Source organism: Hyperoodon ampullatus, assembly GCF_949752795.1.
Source record: "Hyperoodon ampullatus genome assembly, chromosome: 13".
Taxonomy (NCBI): domain Eukaryota; kingdom Metazoa; phylum Chordata; class Mammalia; order Artiodactyla; family Ziphiidae; genus Hyperoodon; species Hyperoodon ampullatus.
This window is the reverse complement of record NC_136926.1, coordinates 17,886,249-17,909,521: the sequence shown is the minus strand read 5'-3', so window position 1 is coordinate 17,909,521 and position 23,273 is coordinate 17,886,249. Positions and strand designations below refer to the sequence as shown.

General features: G+C 43.3%; 2 protein-coding genes across 8 annotated transcripts in view; one reads left to right on the top strand and one right to left on the bottom strand.

Moving 5' to 3' along the window:
• The window catches only part of GIT2 (GIT ArfGAP 2), a gene marked incomplete at its 3' end in the record, with an annotated part of 46,093 nt that extends 39,320 nt beyond the window's left edge, over positions 1–6,773 (bottom strand). For all 7 annotated transcript variants that reach the window (XM_079717894.1, XM_079717895.1, XM_079717898.1 and 4 more), the window contains exons 1-4: positions 6,673–6,773; positions 2,391–2,524; positions 839–951; positions 102–207 (exon numbers count right to left, since the gene is read on the bottom strand). In XM_079717894.1, the coding sequence (XP_079574020.1) occupies positions 102–207; positions 839–951; positions 2,391–2,524; positions 6,673–6,724 (405 nt within the window). In that variant the 5' untranslated portion in view covers positions 6,725–6,773. The remainder of the gene's footprint in view (positions 1–101; positions 208–838; positions 952–2,390; positions 2,525–6,672) is intronic.
• A 4,281-nt stretch (positions 6,774–11,054) lies between these two features.
• The window catches only part of ANKRD13A (ankyrin repeat domain 13A), a gene marked incomplete at its 5' end in the record, with an annotated part of 38,417 nt that continues 26,198 nt past the window's right edge, over positions 11,055–23,273 (top strand). Inside the window, one exon of the mRNA XM_079717345.1 lies at positions 11,055–11,150. Coding sequence (XP_079573471.1) covers positions 11,055–11,150 — 96 coding nt within the window. The remainder of the gene's footprint in view (positions 11,151–23,273) is intronic.

The following is a 23,273-nucleotide window of genomic DNA, read 5'->3' as shown; positions in this document are numbered from 1 at the left end:
GAAAGGAGTTTTTGTTTTTCTTTTCTTTCTAAGTTTTTTTCAAATGAGACGATACGCTGCTTCATCCAGCAATTTTAGGGATTTTAAAAGGTGTGACCCACCTTACTAAGATCTTTGGCAGTCACACTATCGTCATCCCGGCAGGGCAAGCGGTGGACAAATGCTAACATCTGATACTTTGCTCTGATGAATTCTGCTTTATTAGGACTGGTTCGAAAACAAAAAAGAAAACAGTTCACTTGCAGTTCAGATACGACATTCCCCATTCTTCAGACTGTAAAAAGAAGAGGAAGTGACCCACATCCCCCACTCAAGAATAGAATGAACAATACTGAAGTAAGTTTCAGCAGTGTGTTGTCAGGCCTGAAGTCTGAAAACATACATTAGTCATTATAATGGCCAGGACTGCAGAATACCTGCTTTTTATAGCATCTTTCTGCTCTGTGTAATTTTCTTAACTGACCTAGCAACCTTGTGAGGAAGCAGCTCTTCATCCCATCTTATAAGTGAGGCATCAGGCAGACTGGAGCCCAGAACCGAGATTTCTGGTCTGACTGCCTACTGTTTGAGTGCCAAAGCTCAAATGTGATTACATCAAAAGCCACCAAGCCTTAGTCTTAAACCAGAGAAACCACTGAATTCTGCTGGGTAACCATGCAAAAGAGATGGTCCCATGCCTGGCTTTGTTCTGCATTCCTAATAGCAAAGAGGTCAATGCAAAACTGGGTGACTACCTCCCGTGCTGCCCCTGTAGGGGCTGGTCAAAAACAGCTGCACTCCTTTCAGCGGGCCCCAGGGGTTATGAAGAAATAAGAGTATTTATAAACATTTCACTCACTGTACTTTATCCTGTGGATTAGCTTTGCGTCTTCCACTGATAAGAGAGGCAGGGTCCAGCAAAGAATGCTCCCATATAGAATTAGCACCATTATTATACAAGGTTTCAACCATCTAAAACCAAGCAGTATAAAATCATATTTAAATTTCTTTCTGCAAACATCCAGTGGGAATCAGTGACTGAACTGGGAAAACAAAGCCCTATTACAAACACTAGCATGACTGGAATATCACACACGTCATTATCTTCTGTTTTAGAATGAGAAAGATGAACCTGTATGCAGGATTCAGGTTTGACCAGCAGGATAGCTAAGTACTTAAATGGGTTTGATTACATTTTCTCACAGATGATGAAGAAAGAGTACTTTGACACTTTAGGACAGTATTTCCCAAGCCTGAGCATCCAAATGCTATTTTCCAGATTCTTAATATTTTTCTTTAAATCCACTTACTTTCTAAAACTTTCACTAGCAATTATAATTTGATGTGCTAGTTACAGTTTTAGGCAACCATTTAAATAAATATTTGAGTATTACCTACATCTACCTTGAGTACCACTGGTGGTTCACGTGCCATACTCCGGGAATTGTTGTTTTAGGGTCAAATCTGGCATTTTAAACTACTCATCTCTGAACTTTATTCAGATCCTATAATATAATGAGTACTCTGTATAATCTGACTGCAGTAAACATCCACTTTCACATGAGAATGAGCTGTTAGAAACTTCTGAGCAAAAGTTATTAATAAACCATGTCTCCCAATTTCATTTCAAAGCATGACTCCTGACATGGTCCCATCTGTTTTTTACGTTAGTGAAGATATTGTCACATCAAAGATCCACACTCACTTGTTCTGATCCTTTGGTACACATAGGCAAGTTTTAAGGACATGTTGTGCAGCTGGCACAGATTTAGTAAAATATGTACTCAAAACAAATGAAGGCGAAACACATGCGTAAATCTGAGTTCCAACAGAACTCGAAGAATGTGTACCCCGAAATAGAAGTACTGGTGACATGACAATGGACCCCCAAATAAAACAAAGGGCCCCCTGAACACTTAGCAGGGTGTTAGGCATTCAATCAAAACAGAACTTAATTGTCTCTAACAGGTTACAAGAACTTTAAGAGAACTTAAATCAGATGTTTCAGAAATTTCTGAGGAATCTCAGTCCATGCTTCTATCAAAGTGGTCAACATCATGAAAAGTTTCTAAGGCAGTCACTTTCAAAAACATTCATCACGGTATGTGGAAAAGACAGACGGTTTAAAAACAATTTCTGGTGACATTCTAGAAAGTCAGCAATGAAACATTAGCAGGAAATTCTAATGACTGTCTACCTATAGTTCAGATTTTGGGACAAGATTTACATTAGGAGGGAAGAAATCTAAAATGATGAAATCAGTAATTATATATAGCATCAATAAGCATGGCACCTCTGCTCAATTATGAGTCAAACATTTTTGTAAGATTTAAGAAGTATAATTTTAGTGCTAAAACAGTGAGCCCTAAAAACTTAAATTACAAACCATGAGCAGAATTCTTATTCTTTACCTGAAGCAATGTTGGAGGCCATGGTGTGTGTTTAAGATGCCTTACTTGAGAGATATGGCGCCCTAGACTCCGATGGACACTGCAGCACTCGTCACATATAAAAGTTCCCCTATTTACTGATGCCCAGGAAGGATCTGGAAAGAAGAATGAAATCAGTGGCAAGGATACCAGGTGGTTGCTATTCCGCCAGATGGCAAAAGATGACTGAGGTTTGGTTTTTCAGAAAAACAAGACATTTCTGTTGTTTTAGTATGCTAGTCAACATATCAAGCTGGCGAGTTTTTCTGATGCCCTAATGAGATCTACCATCTCAGATGTGTGCTCTTTCAATCAACCTAAGAGAAGCAAATTGAGAGGATTCACCTGAATCATTTCGAATCCATCTCCACAAGTAGCAAGATAACATAACTGTGTCAGTGAACAATCCACACAGCATTATGTGAAGTGAGTGGTGAAAAGACAGCTACCCTACAACTGCTACACATCTACATGCCACTGGGCTTAGCAGAAAGCTGCAAGTGACACAACTATACAACTGCTCAGCTGCTATGGTTCTGAACACAGACTGGGAAACCTGACCTCCTGCGCTAGGAAATGTGCTTTCATACCCATTAGGTATTTTAAATAAACTGTTGAGTCCGATCTCACCGCTGATCTGAAAGGACAGAAGCTGTAAAAACAGCGGCTTCACAGAAGCAAAGATGTAAAATACAAGTGAGTAATACTTTTGGTGTGTGCACAATACTTTTTTTCCTGTGAAGTCCCACAGAGCCTCATTAGACATCCTTTGAAACAAGGAATAATTCACACTTGGTAAGCAGTAAGAATAACTCACACTGGGAAAGTAAACTGAGTATTTAGAAACTCAAAATAAAGACAGACCTTCTACATTTCATCAGACTCACAATGGGGTGACAATAGGTGCTGCTCAAGCTGCCTGGCTTAAGGAGTATATTTAAAAATTCTTCAATGTCCACAAAAATCTCTAAAATGCGTGTACACCATCTTTACCATTTCTAACAGTTTATTCAAACCCCTTCCAACCATATAATGAAAAGTTATGGGATTTCAACCAAAGACAAACTGGGAGCCAAAGAGTGTAGTGGTTAAGAGGGTTGGCTCTGGAGATAAGCAGTCCAGGGTTTGAACCCCAACTCTGCCACTTCTTGCATAATGATCTCAGGCAAGTTATTTCTCTGAGGGTCCTCATCATGGATCAAACGGGAAGAACAACACATCTCAGGGTGGTGAGGATATAAAGAGTAAGTGAAGTTCCTTGCATATAGTAATATTTCCAAATTATTTTGTTAAGTACCATTCAAATATTTTCAAGAGCCCACTGAAATTCATGGCCACTAGGGAAAGTTTTTGATTGCTAATACATGAAACATTGAATGTTTCACATGAACACTGTCTTACTACAGTGAAAAACCTCAGTGGAGTTTTCAGGTAGTTGAACTCAGAGTAGGATATGAACTAGATTCACTTAAAAAAAAAAGGTAAACTATTTATTGAATACTAAGATTTGATCATAGTCAAATGTTTGCCATGAAATAAAACAGAAACAAAATTATTCAATGAAGTACAACTATGTCAGTACTACTAAGTCATTCTAAAAAACAAAGATTGGAAACACCAAGATGAAGGATCCCTGCAAAGATACATAACAACTTTGCTTTTTGCAGTATGGTACTACGACTAATGACACACATACAAAAAGACTATTCGTTTTGAAGATTACCTTTGCTTCTCAGATATCATTCAGAGGATTCACAATCTTCTTGGAGGAAATTAAACAGGAACAAGACAACAAGGATTTAACACACACTAAGCAAGGCTCTATATTAATCACCTTAACATCGTGAATCAGAATCCCATAGAGAGAACATCAGAATGTTAACAACACAGTAAAATCCAAATCAAGTTTGTACGACTGAGGGTGGGTGAACCCCTTCCAGTTTATCTGAACGTTTTATTCCAGGGCTTCTTAACCTGGGTTCTAGGAACACAACTAATGGGCTTCAGAAATGTCTATAACCCCTCTGAGAAATCTTAACATAAATTCTGCGTGAAAGAGTTAAGCATGTGTGCATTTTCTGGGAAGAAGGCCTGAGCATTCATCAGAATTCCAAAAGGGTCACTTCCCTGGTGGCACAGTGGTTAAGAATCCACCTGTCAATGCAGGGACACAGGTTCGATCCCTGGTCTGGGAAGATCCCACATGCCACGGAGCAACTAAGCCTGTGAGCCACAACTACTGAGCCTGCGCTCTAGAGCCCGCGAACCACAACTACTGAGCCCATGTGCGACAACTACTGAAGCCTGTGCCCCTAGGGCCCGTGCTCCGCACAAGAGAAGCCACCGCAATGGGAAGCCCGAGCACAATGAAGAGTAGCCCCTGCTCACTGCAACTAGAGAAAGCCCGCATGCAGCAACGAAGACCCAACACAGCCAAAAATAAACAAATTTAAAAAAAAAAAGAATCTCAAAGGGATCCCCAACCCTAAAGGTAACTCTTTTACTAGAGCTTTGCAGAAAAGGCAGCACAAATTCCCAGCTGCTCAAGTTCAGAACACTTCAAGGTAGCCTAATTATATTCAAAACAGGAAGGAAGTGACTCAAGTCTCTGTAGATGAGGCATGAGACAACAACTAAAAAGATAACAATGGCAGAGAAAATGTTCTGAAATGCACAAAACGCCGGAGAAGTGCAAGACAGTATTTATTATTTAGTTGAGTATTTACTGTGGCAATGGAGATACAGTTTTCCTTTGCCCCATACCATCCACTGAGAAGCAAAGAAAATGCACTTCAACAGGAAGTTTGAATCTAAATTCATGTGAATCAAACATCACAGAAAGTTCAACTGAAAGCAGGCAAGAAAATAAGGAAGTGGAACAAATAACATTTTTAGAGAATACAATGGAGCTCGTATAACACACTAACTTGGTTTCTGAAACACTTCTTTTTAAACTCCTCCACCCGTCTCCCTATCTTCAAAGGAAGCTGGTAACCCCACTTACGGTATACAGGCCGTGAAATAACCACATAAGGTTTGAGTTATCATAATACTATTTAAAATCAGTCTCCACTTCCATATGACAAGATGAAGTTCCGAACAGTTGCAAAAACACTGGTGCTCATTTCGTTAAGATCGTTTATTGGACGCTATTGTGCCAAAGAAGCCATCTTACAACTTCAAATTCAAAGCAGATAAATCCAAACACTGAAAACAGCATAGAGACCTGTCAACCCAGTTCCAACCGCTAAGATGGATCTGAACTCTAAATCTGAAAACTATGCATGGGAGGAATGGTTTTGGCCTTTCAATGCTCCCATATGCCTATACTGCCTGAATGCACAAATGGGTATACTTGCCCGTGATTTGGTGTGTGTTTGTTTTGTAAGGTGTAATTAATGTATGATTTAGAAATTCAACTATAGCTTTAAGGGACTATAAAGGTTCTGTACACAGTACAAAAAAGAAAAAAAGGAAAAAAACCGCCTTAAATGAGATGATTCTAAGAATATTCATTGAAGCTTCCCTACCCCTGAGCACTGTACTCCCAATTATCCTCAACGGAAAAATGAGGAAATCACGACTTGGCCAAATGAAGTCACTAGCCCAAGGTCACCCAGAGGCAAAATCTAGTTTGAACTCAGCTCGTTTAGATCTCAGAACTTGAAACCGGCATTGCCTCCCAAGTGTTGGTGGCATTTGCAAGACCCCGACCTCCTGGAGATTCTCCGCGGTGGAGTGGGAGTAGGGATGTCAGGAGCGGGGAACTCATCCATGGGGGTCCTCTGGCGAGTCTCAGTGGAGGGAAGCGGCGAGTGTCGCCCACTCCGGGCAGGGCCCCAGGGCCCCCTCCTGGGGCGGGAGTCTGGGTAGCTGTGGGGAGGGGGCTGACACCTGCAGCCTCTGGGGGCCGCAGCCGGGAGGACGCTCGGATTTCACTTCTGTAACTGGCCTTCCTGTAGATTGCCCAAGCCCCTTCCTGTTGGGAAAGCGGGCCCGACCCCGCCGTTCCACCGCCCGGCCTGGGACAGGGGGGGACGAGAGGGAAGGAAGGGACGGGAGGGCGGCGACCCCCTGCCCGCTCCGGCTCTGACAGGCCCGGGACGGTCCCGCCCCAAGGCCGCCGAGGTTCCTCCTCGTCCCGACCCAAGGCACAGGGTGCAGAGCTCGACAGCCGGAACCCGCCCGGCCCGAGGGGGCGGCCCCGGGACAGGGGTCCCGGCCAGGAGAGCTGAAGGGAGCGGGCCCGGCTGGTGCGACTCACCCGGCCCGCTGCAGTCAGCGCACACCTCGCTGCTCCGGAGCCGTTTCGACATGGCTCCCGCCTCCCACCTGCCAGGAACCTGGTGGCCCGGGACAGCGAAGGCGGCGGCGGCGGCGGCGCTTCCGCTCTAACGGGTCCCCACGGTGGTGCTAGCTGCGGCGCCTCTCCCCTCAGCGCCTCACAGCCGCGGCGCAGCACGCACGCGCGGGGAGGCGCCCTTCGGCGACGGGCAGGTCATGTGACCGGAAAGGGCACGCTGCCTTGTCGCCATCTTGAGTGAGGGCAGGTGTCTTCTGTCCTACTTCCAAATTTCCTTGATTTGGTGTCTCCTTCTCTGGAAGAGATTCGCTTCTTCCCAGCGCTGATTAATACCAGGGGGAGCAGCAAAATCTAGTGACTAGAGGTATGCAGACACAACCTTCCTGAGGCAATCAATAGTCAAGTCATTTAGCATAACTTTGGCCAAGTTCACTTATTTATGCATTCCTTTATTCAACAAATATTTATTGAGCATCTACTATGTTCCACACACTGCTCCAGGCACTGGAGAAGGAGCAGTGAGCCAAGAAGATGAAATTTCCTGTCTTTATGGAGCTTACTTTCAACTGCACTAGATCTACAATAAGTATAAGAGGAATATGTTAGATGTTTCCTTACGCTGCAGTTTTAATCTCATCTGCAAAATGGAGATAATAAGTATCTACCCGTAGCCCATGATTTGCTTTTGTATAGCCTGTTACTTAAAAATGATTTTTACATTTTTAAAGGGTTGTAAAGAAGAAAAAGGAGAGGAGGGATAGGATGAAGAATATTCAACAAAACATATATGACGTGCAAAGCTAAATATTTACTGTCTGGCTAAGGACAAATGGGATAATTTACAGAAGAGTGTGGTGTGCCTGCCCCATAGTAAGCCCTCAATAATAGTAGCTCCTATTATTATTGGAAAAAAAATTTTTTTTTTGGCTGAGTTGGGTCTTTGTTGCTGCGCACGGGCTTTGTCCAGTTGCGATGAGCAGGGGCGTCTCATTACAGCGGCTTCTCTTATTGTGGAGCATGGGCTCTAGGCATGCGGGCTTCAGTAGTTGTGGCTTGCAGGCTCAGTAGTTGTGGCTCGCAGGCTCCAGAGCACAGGCTCAGCAGTGTTGGCGCATGGGCTTAGTTGCTCCGCGGCATGTGGGATCTTCCCAGACCAGGGCTCGAACCCGTGTTCCCTGCATTGGCAGGCGGATTCTTGCTCTCTATATCTGTGAATCTGCTTCTTTTTTGTTATATTTACAACTTTGTTGTATTTTTTAGATTCCACGTATAAGTTATATCATACAGTATTTATCTTTCTCTGTCTGACTTATTTCACTTAGCATAATGACCTCCAAGTCCAGTGGCAGTGGCGCCACCAGGGAAGCCCTGGAATTTGATATTACTATTATTTTCTAATCACAACTTTTTTTTTTTGTCTTGAGGATAAGAATAGATAATCTAACTCACAGGATGGTGTGAGATAAACACAATGAGATGAGTTTAAGCAGTGTGAAGAAGAGCAGAGATGTGACCCTAATGCTAATGAATATTGTATGTATTATATGTAAACACAACCATGATCTCCCTTCAGCAAATATTCCATGCCTATTGTGGGCCAGGTACTGTTTTAACTTTAGGTACTCTGGTGAGCAGTTATCGTGGAGTTTTCCGACTAATGAATTAAGAGAAATGTTCAATAAACATAGGATGATGAAGAGAAAGAAAATTAAATTGCACAAGGCTTCTGAAAGGATAGAAGTCCTGGAAGAGGTCTCAGAAGCACTGGTCTTTGGTTCATCTCTCCATTTTTATAAATGTGTGATATGGGCATAACCACATAATTCCCACACATTCCACAGTTAGAGCCTCTGGGTTCCATCCTGATGCTCCTGCATCCTGTTTTGGTTTGCAGACTAACAAATCTTCTGGACCCAACACATGTGGAGAATGGATTAGGCCAGGATTCTTGAACAGCTGTTGTTGCAGGCATCTGAAAAGCTGGATGTGCACAAGCAGGGAAGGCAGAGGGTATGCTTTCAGGATGCATTAAATAACTTTGCCCAGTTATGTGGTCTAGTTGTAGACAGCTGGGCAGAAAGCTTAGGCTGGTGAGTAGCTGTAAGTTGACTTGGTTCTTCATTGAATCAAGGAGTTATAGTGTCTTACATTGAAACCCAAAGAATGAACTTAATAGTGGCTGACTGTGGTCAAGTCTAAGTATTATCTATTAGTCCTTTTGGCCATAACCCCAAATTCAAATGGCTAGCTTCAAAAATAGATGACATTCATATGTGGAATAAACCACCACCTTAGGTAACTTTGAATTATAACCCAGTTTGGAGTTCAGGTAGAACAGTGCTTCTCAGTGGGGGGTGGGGGATGGATTTGTGTCCTCCAGGGGATATTTGGCAATGTCTGGAGACATTTTGGGGGTAGTGTTACTGGCATCCAGTGGATAGAATGGCCAGGGATGCTGCTCAACATCCTACAAAGCACAGGACAAGTCCCACATAAAGAATTATGTGGTTCACATCTTCCTTTCCAATTTGGGTTCCTTTTATTTCTTTTTCTTCTCTGATTGCTGTGGCTAGGACTTCCAAAACTATGTTGAATAAAAGTGGTGAGAGTGGGCATCCTTGTCTTGTTCCTGATTTCAGAGGAAATGCTTTCAGCTTTTCACCATTGAGTATGATGTTAGCTGTAGGTTTGTCATATATGGCCTTTATTATGTTGAGGTATGTTCCCTTTGTGTAGTATTCAACAATGGAATACTACTCAGCCATTAAAAAAAGAATGAAATTTTGCCATTTGCAGCAACATGGATGGACTTGGAGGTCATTATGCTAAGTGAAATGAGTCAGACAGAGAAAGATAAATACTGTATGATATAACTTATACGTGGAATCTAAACAATACAACAAAGTTGTAAATATAACGAAAAAAGAAGCAGATTCACAGATATAGAGAGCAAACTAGTGGTTACCACTGGGGAGAGCGGGAGAGGGGTAATATAAGGGTAGAGGAGGAGGCACAAACTATTGGGTGTAAGATAGACTCAAGGATGTACAACACTGGGAATATAGCCAATATTTAGTAAAAACTGTAAATGGAAAGCAACTTAAAAAATTTTAATTTATTTATTTTTAGCTGTGTTGGGTCTTCGCTGCTGTGCGCGGGCTTTCTCTAGTTGCAGCGAGTGGGGGCTACTCTTCGTTGCAGTGCGCGGGCTTCTCATCGCGGTGGCTTCTCATTGCGGAGCACGGGCTCTAGGCGTGCGGGCTTCAGTAGTTGTGGCACGCAGGCTCAGTAGTTGTGGCTTGCGGGCTCTAGAGCGTAGGCTCAGTAGTTGTGGCACACGGGCTTAGTTGCTCCGCGGCGTGTGGGATCTTCCCAGACCAGGGATTGAACCCGTGTTCCCTGAATTGGCAGGAGGATTCTTAACCACTGCGCCACCAGGGAAGCCCTGGAAAGCAACTTTTTAAAATTGTATAAAAAATAAAAATAAATAAAAGTAAAAAAAAATTAAATTAAAAAGAATCAGAGCTACCAGAATAGAAAAAAAAATTATGTGGTTCAAAATGTGCTGAAGTTGAGAAATCCTGAGATGGAACCATCCTCTTATTGTGCAACTATTTAATGCCACTTCTCCAGAGTTTATAATTCCCCCTTGAAAATTGTTTGGTGTTGCCCACTTCCAAAATGGCTCCTGACCAATCATGGAAGCATCTGCCCAGGTCCAAAAAGGCTAGGGAGTCAGTAACTAGAATGGTTTGGTCCAGGCGCCAGTTGTCACCCTGTGACCACAGAGCCGGTGGAAGAGGCCCAGTTGTGGACCGAACCATAGGAGAAAGCTGGAGCAGGGGGAAAGGGGGTGATGAAGGGTAGACCGAGTTTTCCATGTAGAGATTCTGGGCTAAAGAAGAGAGTTTTAGCTCTGTTTTGGACATTACTGTGTTTCCAGATGTGGACTTCAGGTGGGTGGGGTTGGGCGGACCCCGGACCAGGTGGTTGTCCTTTCCTCCCTCCCTCCACGGCGCGCGGTGGTTCGCTCCCCGCACTTCCCTGTTTGGGGCAGCTCTGCCCGCAGAAGTCGGTTCGGGAACTGTCAGCGCAGGCGGGAGCGCGGCGGGGCGCGGGGTGGGCGCGGCCGACCCCGTCCCCGACCCGGCCCGCGACCGCCGACCTCCCGCGCGTGCCCCTCACCTGGCCAGCTAGTCCCCCTTGCCTCGTACCGCGCCCCTCGCTCGCTCCCCTGGTTCTCTCGCTCGCCGGCCGCCGGGCGGGCGGTCGGGCGCAGTAGACCCTGCCGGTGCTGAGGCTTGGCAAGCGGGTGGTGAGGGCCCGGCTGCGGCCTCCTCGCCATGTCCTCTGCCCGCGACGCTAGCGGCCACTTCCCTTTACACGTCCTGGTCTGGAACAACGACTACCGGCAGCTGGAGAAGGAGCTGCAGGGCCAGGTGAGGGGCGAGGCGGGGGTCCGCCCCCGGCGAGAGGAGGGGGGAGTCGGGGGTCGCATCGCCTCCCTGAGCCCATCTCCAGCCCTCTGCCCTCGGGGGCCCGCAGACCCCTTCCACTCTGCAGTCGTGGGACAATAATAATAATAATAATAATAACAACAGAACATGTATTGAGTGTTTAATGTGTTCCAGGCCCTGTGTCGAGGTTTTATATATATTATTTCTCTCAGCCTTTCCAACAACCCTAGGAGGTAGGTACTATCGTTAAATTTGACAGAGAAGTAAACTGAGGCTCTCAGAGGTTATGTGCCTTACACAAGGTCCCTCACCTAATAAATACCAAATCAGGATTTTTAACTCTGGCCAGCTGGTTCCAGCGTGCACCGTCTTAACCAATTAGGCCTGCCTCTCCCCAAAATGTATGAGCAACACACACCTCTCACCCCACCCATACTTTTTGTAAGGAAGGGCTTGGTTGGGTTTGGAGTCCAGGTTCTAACTTGCCCTGTGACCTTGGGCAAGGCATTTTCCTTTTCTGGCCCACGTCCACTTATTTGTAGAATGAGGGTGTTGATACTCCTGTGGGCAAATCTTGTACTTGACTATTATCAATAGGTCAAGTTTGAGAATCAGTGGTGCACAGCATCCTTAAAATCACTTTCTGTTCTAAAGTGCTTTGATTCCTTACCTTTTATTTATTCCCATCTTTATAAGAAGTGGTTCTCGGTTGGAAGTGATTTCATCCCTCATCCCACATATCTAGTAATTAATGGGGACATTTTTGGTTGTTACAAGTGGGGAGTGGGTGTTACTGGAATCTAATGGGTAGAGGCCAGGGAAGCTGCTCAATATCCTATAATGCACAAATGCGTAAGACACCCCCCTCCCCAACTAAGATTTATCTGTCCCAAAATGTCAGTAGCATTTTGCTTGAGAAACCCTGCCTTAAAGGCATCCCAGCAATTCTGGGAGGTATTGGTATCCTCAAGTTACAAACTAACAGACTTAGCAGTTAGGATGAGGATTTGTAATTATTTGGTATAATTGTGCTGGTTGACTTCATTTTATCCAGTGTGCTAAAGTTCTGGTGTTTGAATGGCTCCAACTTGATGCTGTAATTGTCAAGAAATTTTAGAGGAAAAGGGGCATTGGTTTTCTTATGGTTGGCAAAAATTGAGCAAGGTCAGCATCCCCCCATTTGATGAACGGTTACTGCTAAGTGTGTTCTTGTACCTTGACATCTCCCTTTTAAGTCTGTTGAGCACCCACTGGAAGTCAAAAGTTGCTCTTTTTTCATTTAAATTCTCTATCCCAGACAGAATAAACTTTCGTTGTAAGAGTCATTGCTGTTAATTAGATCATGCCCCCAGAGTAAATGATTCACCATTAGATATTGCAGTATACCTGATGATTTAATTCCCTTTCTCTTACTAAACGTGGCTCAGAGAGAATCCTCCATGATTTTGCTCTCAGATTTCAGTCTCACCTTGGACACTTTAAAAATGACCGGACAGTCTTGTTTTTAGTTCTGCTATGTTTTGCTTCTGCACTTCCTCGGTATCGGGGCTGCCCAGCTTCTTATGAAATATTGAGATAAAGTACAAGGAAAGTCACAAAACTAAAATCCTATTTGATAGAGAGGTTCATCATTGTCCTTAAACCACACACACGTTCAATACTGATTTCTGGAAGCAGCAGGCTCTCTGTTCATTGGAGTGAGGGAAAGAGTTTAAATGAAGCGCAGTCTTTCTTTATAGAAAAACTTGTTCGATAAGACCAAGTCTTGGTTTATAATCTACAATGTGGCATGGTTGAATTATTTCTTTTTCCTGCAAGCTGTGATAGACATGTTCATCGAAAGTTCGCTATGCCCCTTACCTTGAAAAACATTAAGGACATTTGCGATTAGAGAATTATAAGTTTGCAGCAGGTTGTCCTGGAGTAAATTGATCCTTAATGCCTTTGACTGGCAAGGAGGTCAGGAAAGAATATTCATCTTTGCTAATTATTTGGTTTTGGCTTTGTTATTGGTTATCACTGTAGATCATACCACAGGATCCTGTTTTCTCTGGGGAAGGGATAGTTGAAGTGTATTCAGAAAGAACATCTTGACTGTGGAAGCTTGAGTGTCATGACCATGCAATCCAATTTCGATCCTGGAACTTGGCCATTGAAGGGGTGGACATGGGGCTGGCTTCAAGGGTGTGTGACCTGTCAGTTGCACAGGGCCTTGTGCTCAGAAGTGGCTGGTGCTTGGTGGTTTTTTTTTTTTTTTTTTTTTTTGGCTGTGCTGTGCGGCATGTGGGATCTTAGTTCTCTGACCAGGGATCGAACCCGTGCCCCCTGCAGTGGAAGCGTGGAGTCTTAACCACTGGACCACCAGGCAGGGAAGTCCCTCGTGCTTGGCTTAATGCTCTGCAGTTACCGTCTTGAAATTCTTAATTTTTTTTTTTGATTAAGGGGCCTTGCATTTTGATTTTTCTCTGGGTCCTGCAAATTATGTAACTGCTTCAGGGTCAAGAAGTTGATAATTGATGTCATTAAAGTACAAGGCAGGGAATATTTTGCTGCTTTCATATTTATTGAGATCCTCTGTTAATTACGAAACAGTTGCCTACACCTGTGCCTTGGAGGCAGTTAGGTTAATAGCCAGTGCTATGGCAGGTTAGGTTGTGAGCTTGGGTGCTTAATTTACCCTTGCCGAATCGGTTCATCACCTGTCAAAACGCGGTATTTTGCTATTTTGCCAGGCACCGTGCTGAAATGTTTTATGTGAAGTTTTAGATTTAATTCTCACATCAGTCCCCTGGGGTGAGTGCTATTGTGATTCCCATTTCACAGACGAGGAAATGGAGGTGGAGAGGTTCAGTCACCTGCTTACCCAGTAGTCGAACCAGGATGTCAACCCAGAAAGTCACAGTCTGCTTTAATCCTGTATTCTTAACCCTTCCGCTTTACTTCTTTCAGTGAAAGTGCCTCCATTTCAGGATTCTGGAGAATGAAGCAGAGAACAGATCAGAAAGCAAAGGCACTTAGTAAAATGGGAGCAGTACCTTTACCATACTTGCTGCTACTATTATAATCATCCTGAGAATGTAGCTTCTTTTCTGTATGTTCCAATTTTTCTACAAAGAACACGTATTGGTTGCATAATTAAAAACAAAAAAATTCTTATCACCCCGGCAGTAAAACCAGCTGTTTCACTTGAGGCTTTGTTTGCCAGTAATTTTCTGCTGTCCGTTCCTTCATTCCTTCCATCCCACGAGTGAGACGTGAAGCAGGCACACTGGTAGCTGTAAGAATTTTATTTTGTTCTAGGAACAGTGGCACAGAAAGAATCAAGTTTATCCAGATGAAGAGGATAAGCACGTGTTTCTGAGTGTGAGTAAGTCAGCCCCAGTGCCACCGTTTTGCTAATAGCTGGAGTTCAGTGCTTGGGTAACTTTGCCAGTGATGAGATTGTTTCATGCTTTCAACGTTTACTCAGCAGAGGCACTTTATTAAGTGCCTCTTAACCCATCCGCTCTACTGCCTTTAATATTCAGCGGGGCCTTGAAGTTGGTTGGTGCAGTTGAAATGATTTGTGTTATGGTTATGTCATTTGTCACTTAGCCAGAGAGGTCTGTTAAACATCTTTTGGCCTTCCTGGTGATGCTGGGAGAATGAATGAAAATTTAAGGGGACAAATGCAAAGGTCAGTCAGTGCACCTTAGCAGGGGAGAGAGCCCTGGGATCGAGTGGAGTGGAGGTTGGCATATGATGCCTGACTCCAGGGCCAGCCCCCCGTTAGGGAGCCAGTAGTGAAAGCACAAAATCTGGGCAAGAGGAAGAGGATGTGCTAGGCAGCAGCAGTGCCTGGGAGTCTGACAGGGAACCACCCTGGGGTTCTCATCCCAGCCCGGGGCTAGGCTGGGTGAGGCCACTGGGCACACATTCAAGCCAGTGCCTGTTGGCTAGAGGCCCACTGTGAGCCAGAGCCTTGCATCCAAGGGGAAGAGCCTGGAGCCTCCTCTCAGCTGCTCCTCCTCAGCCCTCAGGGGCTCAGGCTCACCTTAGGAACCAGGCCTGTATGGCTATCTGCCCCCGACCCCTGACTCGGAGTGGGAGAACAAGCTCAGGCCACAGCCGCAGAGGACCAGGGCGGTCTGAAAGTGCACAGGAATGAGGGTGGTTGACTCTCTCAAGCGAATGGAGGGCTGCTTAGCAGCCTCTTACCCGAGGCCTCCCCGGGAGGCCCCTGTGAGAGTTGCTGAAGTTCTGGCTGTGTGCTAGGGACCAAGGCTCAGAGGGGTTGAGTAATCCACCCAAGGCTAGTGAGGGGTCCGGAAGTGGGCCCGGTTGTCTGGCCCTGCAGCCCGCACTCAGCTGCGCCTTGACTGCGGCTGGAGGACAGCGGGCTGGCAAAGAGGGCTTGGACAAGAAAAGTCTTACATTATCACATAAGGAGACGTGTAGAAATCTCATTCCTTTTCTTCTTTTGGGACACGATGATAGTTAAGAGGGTGAGGATTTTTAATTTGGTACGGCTCATGACTGAAGAAACTTAAAGGAAAAACTTACATGGTCAGCTTCGACAGTGAATTCCAGTTAAATTCTGAAAGCTCTTGCTCACTAAGCTAACGTCATTAGTTGAAGACCCTAAGCTCCACTATTAACTATAAGGAAATTTGAACAAATCCCTTTTAGGGAGAAAGTGATGGCTTATATGAAACTATGTAATGTAGGTGTATGATAATAAGTGCTGGCTCTTCAAAGTGCTTTCTGTGGGGGTTAGGCTTGTGTCTTTGCCCTTGTAAGAACTTTGTAAGGTAGGTGGGTTTTTTTTTTTTTAATCCCGTTTTACAAGGGAGCAAACTGAAGCTCAAGAGAAATTAAGCAACTCATCAAACAGCATATAGATAGAGGGTAGATTAGTTTTATGTCTTACTTAAAACACATACAGGACTTCCCTGGTGGCACAGTGGTTGAGAGTCTGCCTACTGATGCAGGGGATACAGGTTCGTGCCCCGGTCCGGGAAGATCCCACATGCTGTGGAGCGGCTGGGACCATGAGCCATGGCCACTGAGCCTACGCGTCCGGAGCCTGTACTCCGCAACGGGAGAGGCCACAACAGTGAGAGGCCCATGTATCGCAAAAAAAACACACAAAAAACCCCACATACCTATGTTGACTTTCAAACATCTTTATTGAGATATAATTCACTTATGCAATTCACTCATTAAAGTATATTATTCACTGTTTTTTTTAGTACATTCAGAGTTGTGTGACTGTCACCACTATCACATTCCAGAGCATTTTCATCACCCCAAAAAGAAACCCCACGCCCATTAGCTGTCATTCCCTATTTCCCCCCAACCCCTTCAGCCCCAGACAACCATTAAGCTGCTTGCTATCTGTACAGATTTGCTTATTCTGGACATTTCATGTAAATGCAATCATACAATATGTGGCCTTTTGTGCTTGGCTTCTTTAACCTAACATGATGTTTTCAAGGTTCAACCATGTTGTGGAGGTATTAGTACTTCATTCCTTTTAATGGCTGAATAATATTCCATTGTATGTATAGAGTACATTTTGTTTATTCATTTGCCAGTTGATGGACATTTGTTTTTTCCCACCTTTGGGCCATTATGAATAATGCTGCTATGCATATCTGTGTGTAAGTTTTTGTGTGGTTGTATGTTTTTATTTTTTGGGGGTAAACACCTGCAAGTGGAATTGCTGGGTCTTATAGTAATTCTATGTTTAACTTTTGGAGGAACTGCCAACTCTTTATCAAATTGACTGCACCATTTTACATTCCCACCAGCAGTGTATGAGGGTTCTAGTTTCTCCACATCCTTGTCAACACTTGTTATTGTCTGTCTTTTTGATTGTAGCCATCCTAATGGGGGTGAGGTATTATCACTTTGTGGTCTTGTGTTGCATTACCCTAATGATTAGTTATGTTGAGCATCTTTCATGTGCTTATTGGGGACTGGCATATCTTCTTTGAAGAAATGTCTATTTAAATCCTTTGCCCATTTTACAACTGGATTATTTGTCTTTTTATTCTTGTGTAGTTAGAGTTCTTGATATTTTCCGGATACTAGCCCCTTATTAAGCATATGACTTGCAAATATTTTCTTCCATTCTTTAGGTTGTCTTTTTACTTTCTTTATGTCATTTGAAGTACAGCAGTTTTCAGTTTAGATGGAGTGTAGTTTATCTGTATTTTCTTTTGTCTCATGCTTTTGGTGTTGTATTTGAGAAGGTTTTGCTTAACGCAAGTTCACTAAGATATAATCCTATGTTTTCTCCTAAGAGTTTTAGTGTTTTAGCTCTTACATTTAGGTTTTTGATCAACTTTGAGCTAATTTTTGCATATGGTATATACAGTACTTCATTCTTTCGCATGTGGATATCTAGTTGTTCAAGCACCATTTTTTGAAAAGATTATTGTTTCCCCATTGAGTTATTTTGGCGCCCTTGTTGAAAATCAATTGACCATAAATGTATAAGTTTATTTCTAGATTCTAGATTGTATTCCATTGATTTATATGTCTGTCCTTTTGCCAGTACCACACTGTCTTGATTGCTGTAGCTTTGTGTAGTAAGTTTTGAAATTGGGAAGTGTGAATCCTCAAATTTTACTCTTTGTTTCAAGATGGTTTTGGCTATTCTGGGTTCCTTGCATTTCCTATGAATCTTAGTATAAGCTTGTTCGTTTCTGCAGAAAGTCAGCTGCAATTTTGATAGAGATTGCATTGACTCTGTAGCTCAGTTTAGGGAGTTTTGACATGTTAAAATATTAAGTCTTCTGAACCATGAACATGGGATGCTTTTCCATTTATTTAGATCTTAATTTCTTTCAACAATGCTTTATGGTTTTCGGAGTATAAGGTTTATACTTCTTTTGTTGCTTATTCCCAAATGTTTTATTCTTTTCAATGCTATTGTAAAAGGAATTTTTAAAAAACTCATTCATTCATTCATTCATTTTTGGCTGCATTTGGTCTTCGTTGCTGCGTGTAGGCTTTCTCTAGTTGCAGCGAGCGGGGGCTACTCTTCGTTGCAGTGCGCAGGCTTCTCATTGTAGTGGCTTCTCTTGTTGCAGAACATGGGCTCTAAGTGCAGGCTCAGTAGTTGTGGCCCACAGGGTTAGTTGCTCTGTGGCATGTGGGATCTTCCCAAACGAGGGCTTGAACCCATGTCTCCTGCATTGGCAGGCGGATTCTTAACCACTGCGTCACCAGGGAAGCCCCGTAAAAGGAATTTTTTAAGTTTCATTTTTGAGTTGTTACAAGTGTATAGACATACAATTGATTTTTCTGTATTGCTCTTGTATCCTGCAGCCTTGCAGAACTCATTAGTTCTAATAGTTTTTAAGTAGATTTCTTAGGATTTTCTACATATGAGATCATGTTGTCTGTGAGTAGAGATAGTTTTATGTCTTCCTTTCCAATCTGGATGTCTTTTGTTTATTTTTCTTGCCTTATTGCCTTGGTTAGAACCTCTAGTACAATGCTGAATAGAAGTGATGAAAGAGAACATTCTTGTCTTGTTCCTATCTTAGGAGGAAAGCATCCAGTCTCTCACCATTAAATATGATGTTAGCTGTGGGGTTTTCACAGGCGGATGCTGTTTGAGGAAGTTCCCTTCCATTCCTAGTTTGTTGAGTGTTTTTTTATCATGAAGCGGTGTGGGATTTTGTGAAATGCTTTTTCTGCATTGTTTTAGTCCATTTGAGCTGCAGTAACAAATATCATAGAGTGGATAGTTTATAAACAATAGAAATTTATTTTTTATAGTTCTGGAGCCTTGAAGTCCAGGATCATGGTGCCAGCAGGTTAGGTGTGGTGGCTGCTGAGGGCTCTCCTCCTGGTTCATAGCAGGTGCCTTCTCACTGTGTCCTAACATGGTAGAAGGGGGTTAGCAAGCTCTCTGGAGCCTCTTTTATAAAGGCACTAATTCCATTCATGAGGGCTTCACTCTCATGATCTAAGCACTTCCCAAAGGCCCCACTTCCTAATACCATCATCTTTAGAGGTTAGGATTTCAACATACAAAGTTTGGGTGGACACTTCACCTTCAGACCACAGCATGCATTTATCGAGATGGTCATGTGTTTTTTATTTTATATTATTCTATTGATATGCTGTGTTACATTAATTGATTGTCAGATGTTAAGCCACCCTTGGCATTTGTGGGATAAACTCACTTGGTCATGGTGTACAATAGCCCTTTTTATATGTTGGTGAATTTACTTTGCTAGAATATTGTTGAGGATTTTTGTACCTATATTCATAAGAGATACTGGTTTGTGGTTTTCTTTTTTTGTGATGTGTTCAACATCAGGATAATACTGGGCTTATAAAATGAATTGGGAAGTTTTCCTTCCTCTTCTGTTTTTTTAGGTTTGTGAAGAATTGGTATTAATTCATTAAACATTTGGTAGAATTCACCAGTGAAGCCATCTAGGCCTGAGGTTTTTTCCTGGGAAGTTTTAAAATTACTGATTCAATCTCTTTTCTTGTTATATATATTTTTTTCAGGTTTTCTATTTTTTCCTAAGTCAGTTTTCCTAGTTTGTGTCTGTCTAGGAGTATGTGCATTTCATCTAAATTCTAATTTGTTGGCATACGTTTGTTCATAGCATTCATTTATAATACTTCTTATTTCTGTAGAGTTGTTAGTAATATCCCCTTTTTCATTCCTGATTTTGGTAACTTTAGTCTTTTTTTTTCCTTGGTCAGTCTAGCTGAAATTTTGTCAATTTTGTTGATATTTTCAAAGAGCCAACTTTTGGTTTTGTTGATTTTCTCTATTGATTTTCTATCCTTTTTTTCCACTCTAATTGTTATTCATCCATTGTTTTAAATCATACTGTCACCATAATATATTATATTATTCTTCCTTCCTTCTCTCCTTTCAAATGAGGAGAGGCACAGGAGGCTCTGAACAGTTAGCCATGCAAAGTGTGCAGCTATGTGGCTCCGACATACAGTTTTCCCCATGGTCCAAAACAGAAAAAAGTCAACAAAATATATTTGGCTTTCATTTTATACATCGTATCTTAATGGTTGCCCAGGAGCTTAGTCCGAGATGTTAGTTTTGTTCTGGGGTATGAATTAAAGTAAGTAGAGTTTCCCCTTTTGTGTGGTAAATATTGTTAAGCATCTCCTGTGTCAGGCAGTATGCTAACCCTAGCACCTTTCATGTAGTACGTTGAACTTGTTGAGTAAGAAAACAGTATCTGTAAGAGACATGAAAGAAAATAATAAATTTGCTAATTATTTCTTGCCTAATAAACTTCAGCTTAGTTAATAGTTTAAAGTCATATTACTTTTAAAAATTTTTAAATTATTTTTATTTTATTTTGTTTTATTTATTTATTTATTTATTTAGGTGCGGTACGCGGGCCTCTCACTGCTGTGGCCTCTCCCGTTGCGGAGCACAGGCTCCGGACGCACAGGCTCAGCGGCCATGGCTCACGGGCCCAGCCGCTCCGCGGCATGTGGGATCTTCCCGGACCGGGGCACGAACCCGTGTCCCCTGCATCGGCAGGCAGACTCTCAACCACTGCACCACCAGGGAAGCCCATATTACTTTTTTTAAAGAACAATGATTTAATGCAAATTAGAGTCTATGGTGGCAGAAGCTAAGAAATATGAAACTCGGATCCTGCCCTTTGGACGCTTTGGTGAGATAGACAGGCTGTCCCCTTGGGAAAAGTCAGGGAATCCCAGGAGGTGGTGTGGGCCCCGTTCCAGGAGACTTGTTGGCATTTCAGCACCTGAGAGAACGCTGAGGTCTGGGGTTGGTCCAGGAGGACGCGAGTTCACTTAGCAGAATGTCTTCGACCACTTCTATTTTTCGTCAGTAGCAGTTCCTGTCTTCACTCCACAATAGCCATGATACAATTAGCAAAACAGGGAAGCTCAGTAGCTTTTGGATAGTAGCTGCTTACCCACAGTCCCGCTTACCTTCCTTTCCTGTGGCTGATAGTGGCTTGTTCTGGATATCTCTGGAGGCTGCACAACAACTAGCATCTCAAATCAACATAAAGCACATTTTCTAAGCAGTATCATGGCACGTAAAAGTTTTTATGTTCCAAAAGCCCCATGGCAGTTTCTTGTGTCCTTGGAAGAACATCCAGAGCCGTCTTTGGAAGGCAGCACTCAGTTGTTCAGACTGAGCTCTGGAGACCCAGTGCAGGTGCCGGGAGGAGGGACAAAATAGGAATGAAGAGTCAAAGCCAAATGGACATTGATCTGCAAATATGTCCACACACATGCCTGGTGGATCATGCTGGTTGTCTGTGGAACCTGTGGGTGCTGCTACTTCGGGGCACTCAACACACAATAATGAGAGTGGTGTTTTGGTGGGAATCCAGCTAGAGAATGTAATTTTATTCTCACTCAAATTATCTTCTGTACTTTCGGTTTTGATTAAAGTCCTGCACTTTCTGTTCTTGACTTGAATGCTGAGATGTGCTGGAGAAATCCCCCATGTTCTGCGTCATAGGGTGGTTGCATTTCCATGAAAGCCCTTAGCCTTATTTAGACTTAATTTGAGTGCTGTTGTGTTGAGTGCCATTCGTGCTTAAGGTTGTGTTCAATGATCTGAGGCCTATAGCCAGTGTTTATGAGGCACTTAACTTTATAGAAAAAGGAACTTAGTAACTGTCATCTTTATGTATAGCTCCCAGAGTCATGTTTCAGTCTTGCCCACTTGCAAGCATTCATTTTCCCATATAGTGCTGTCATGATGTGCAAATATTATTTTTAATTTTTTTTGAATTTGATTTTTTTCATATAGCAGTTTCTTATTAGTTATCTATTTTATACATATTAGTATATATATGTCAATCCCAGTCTCCCAATTCATCCCACCACCACCACCATCCCCCTGCCATTTTCCCTCCTTGGTGTCCATACGTTTGTTCTCTACATCTGTGTCACTATTTCTGCCCTGCAAACCGGTTCATCTGTACCATTCTTCTAGGTTCCACATATATGCATTAATATACAATATTTGTTTTTCTCTTTCTGACTTACTTCACTCTGTATGACAGTCTCTAGATCCATCCATGTCTCTACAAATGACCCAATTTCGTTCCTTTTTATGGCTGAGTAATATTCCATTGTATATATGTACCACATCTTCTTAATCCATTCCTTTGTCGATGGGCATTTAGGTTGCTGCCATGACCTGGTTATTGTAAATAGTGCTGCAATGAACATTGGGGTGCATGTGTCTTTTTGAATTATGGTTTTCTCTGGGTATATGCCCAGTAGTGGAATTGCTGGGTCATATGGTAATTCTATTTTTAGTTTTTTAAGGAACCTCCATACTGTTCTCCATAGTGGCTGTATCAGTTTATATTTCCACCAACAGTGCAAGAGGGTTCCCTTTTCTCCACACCCTCTCCAGCATTTGTTGTTTGTAGATTTTCTGATGATGCCCATTCTTTTTTTTTTTTTTTGCGGTACATGGGCCTCTCACTGTTGTGGCCTCTCCCGTTGCGGAGCACAGGCTCCGGACGCGCAGGCCTAGCGGCCATGGCTCACGGGCCCAGCTGCTCCGCGGCATGTGGGATCTTCCCGGACCGGGGCACAAACCTGTATCCCCTGCATCGGCAGGCGGACTCTCAACCACTGCGCCACCAGGGAAGCCCTGATGATGCCCATTCTAACTGGTGTGAGGTGATACCTCACTGTAGTTTTGATTTGCATTTCTCTAATAATTAGTGATGTTGAGCAGCTTTTCATGTGCTTCTTGGCCATCTGTATGTCTTCTTTGGAGAGATGTCTAGGTCTTCTGCCCATTTTTTTTCTAATTTTATTATTATTTACTTTATTTATTTATTTTTGGCTGCATTGGGTCTTTGCTGCTGTGCACAGTCTTTCTCTAGTTGCAGTGAGTGGGGGCTACTCTTCGTTGTGGTGTGCGGGCTTCTCATTACGACGGCTTCTCTTGTTGCAGAGCACGGGCTCCAGGTGCCCGGGCTTCAGGAGTCGTGGTTCACGGGCTCTGGAGCACAGGCTCAGTAGTTGTGGCGCGTGGGCTTAGTTGCTCCGTGGCATGTGGGATCTTCCTGGACCAGGGCTTGAACCCGTGTCCCCTGCATTGGCAGGCGG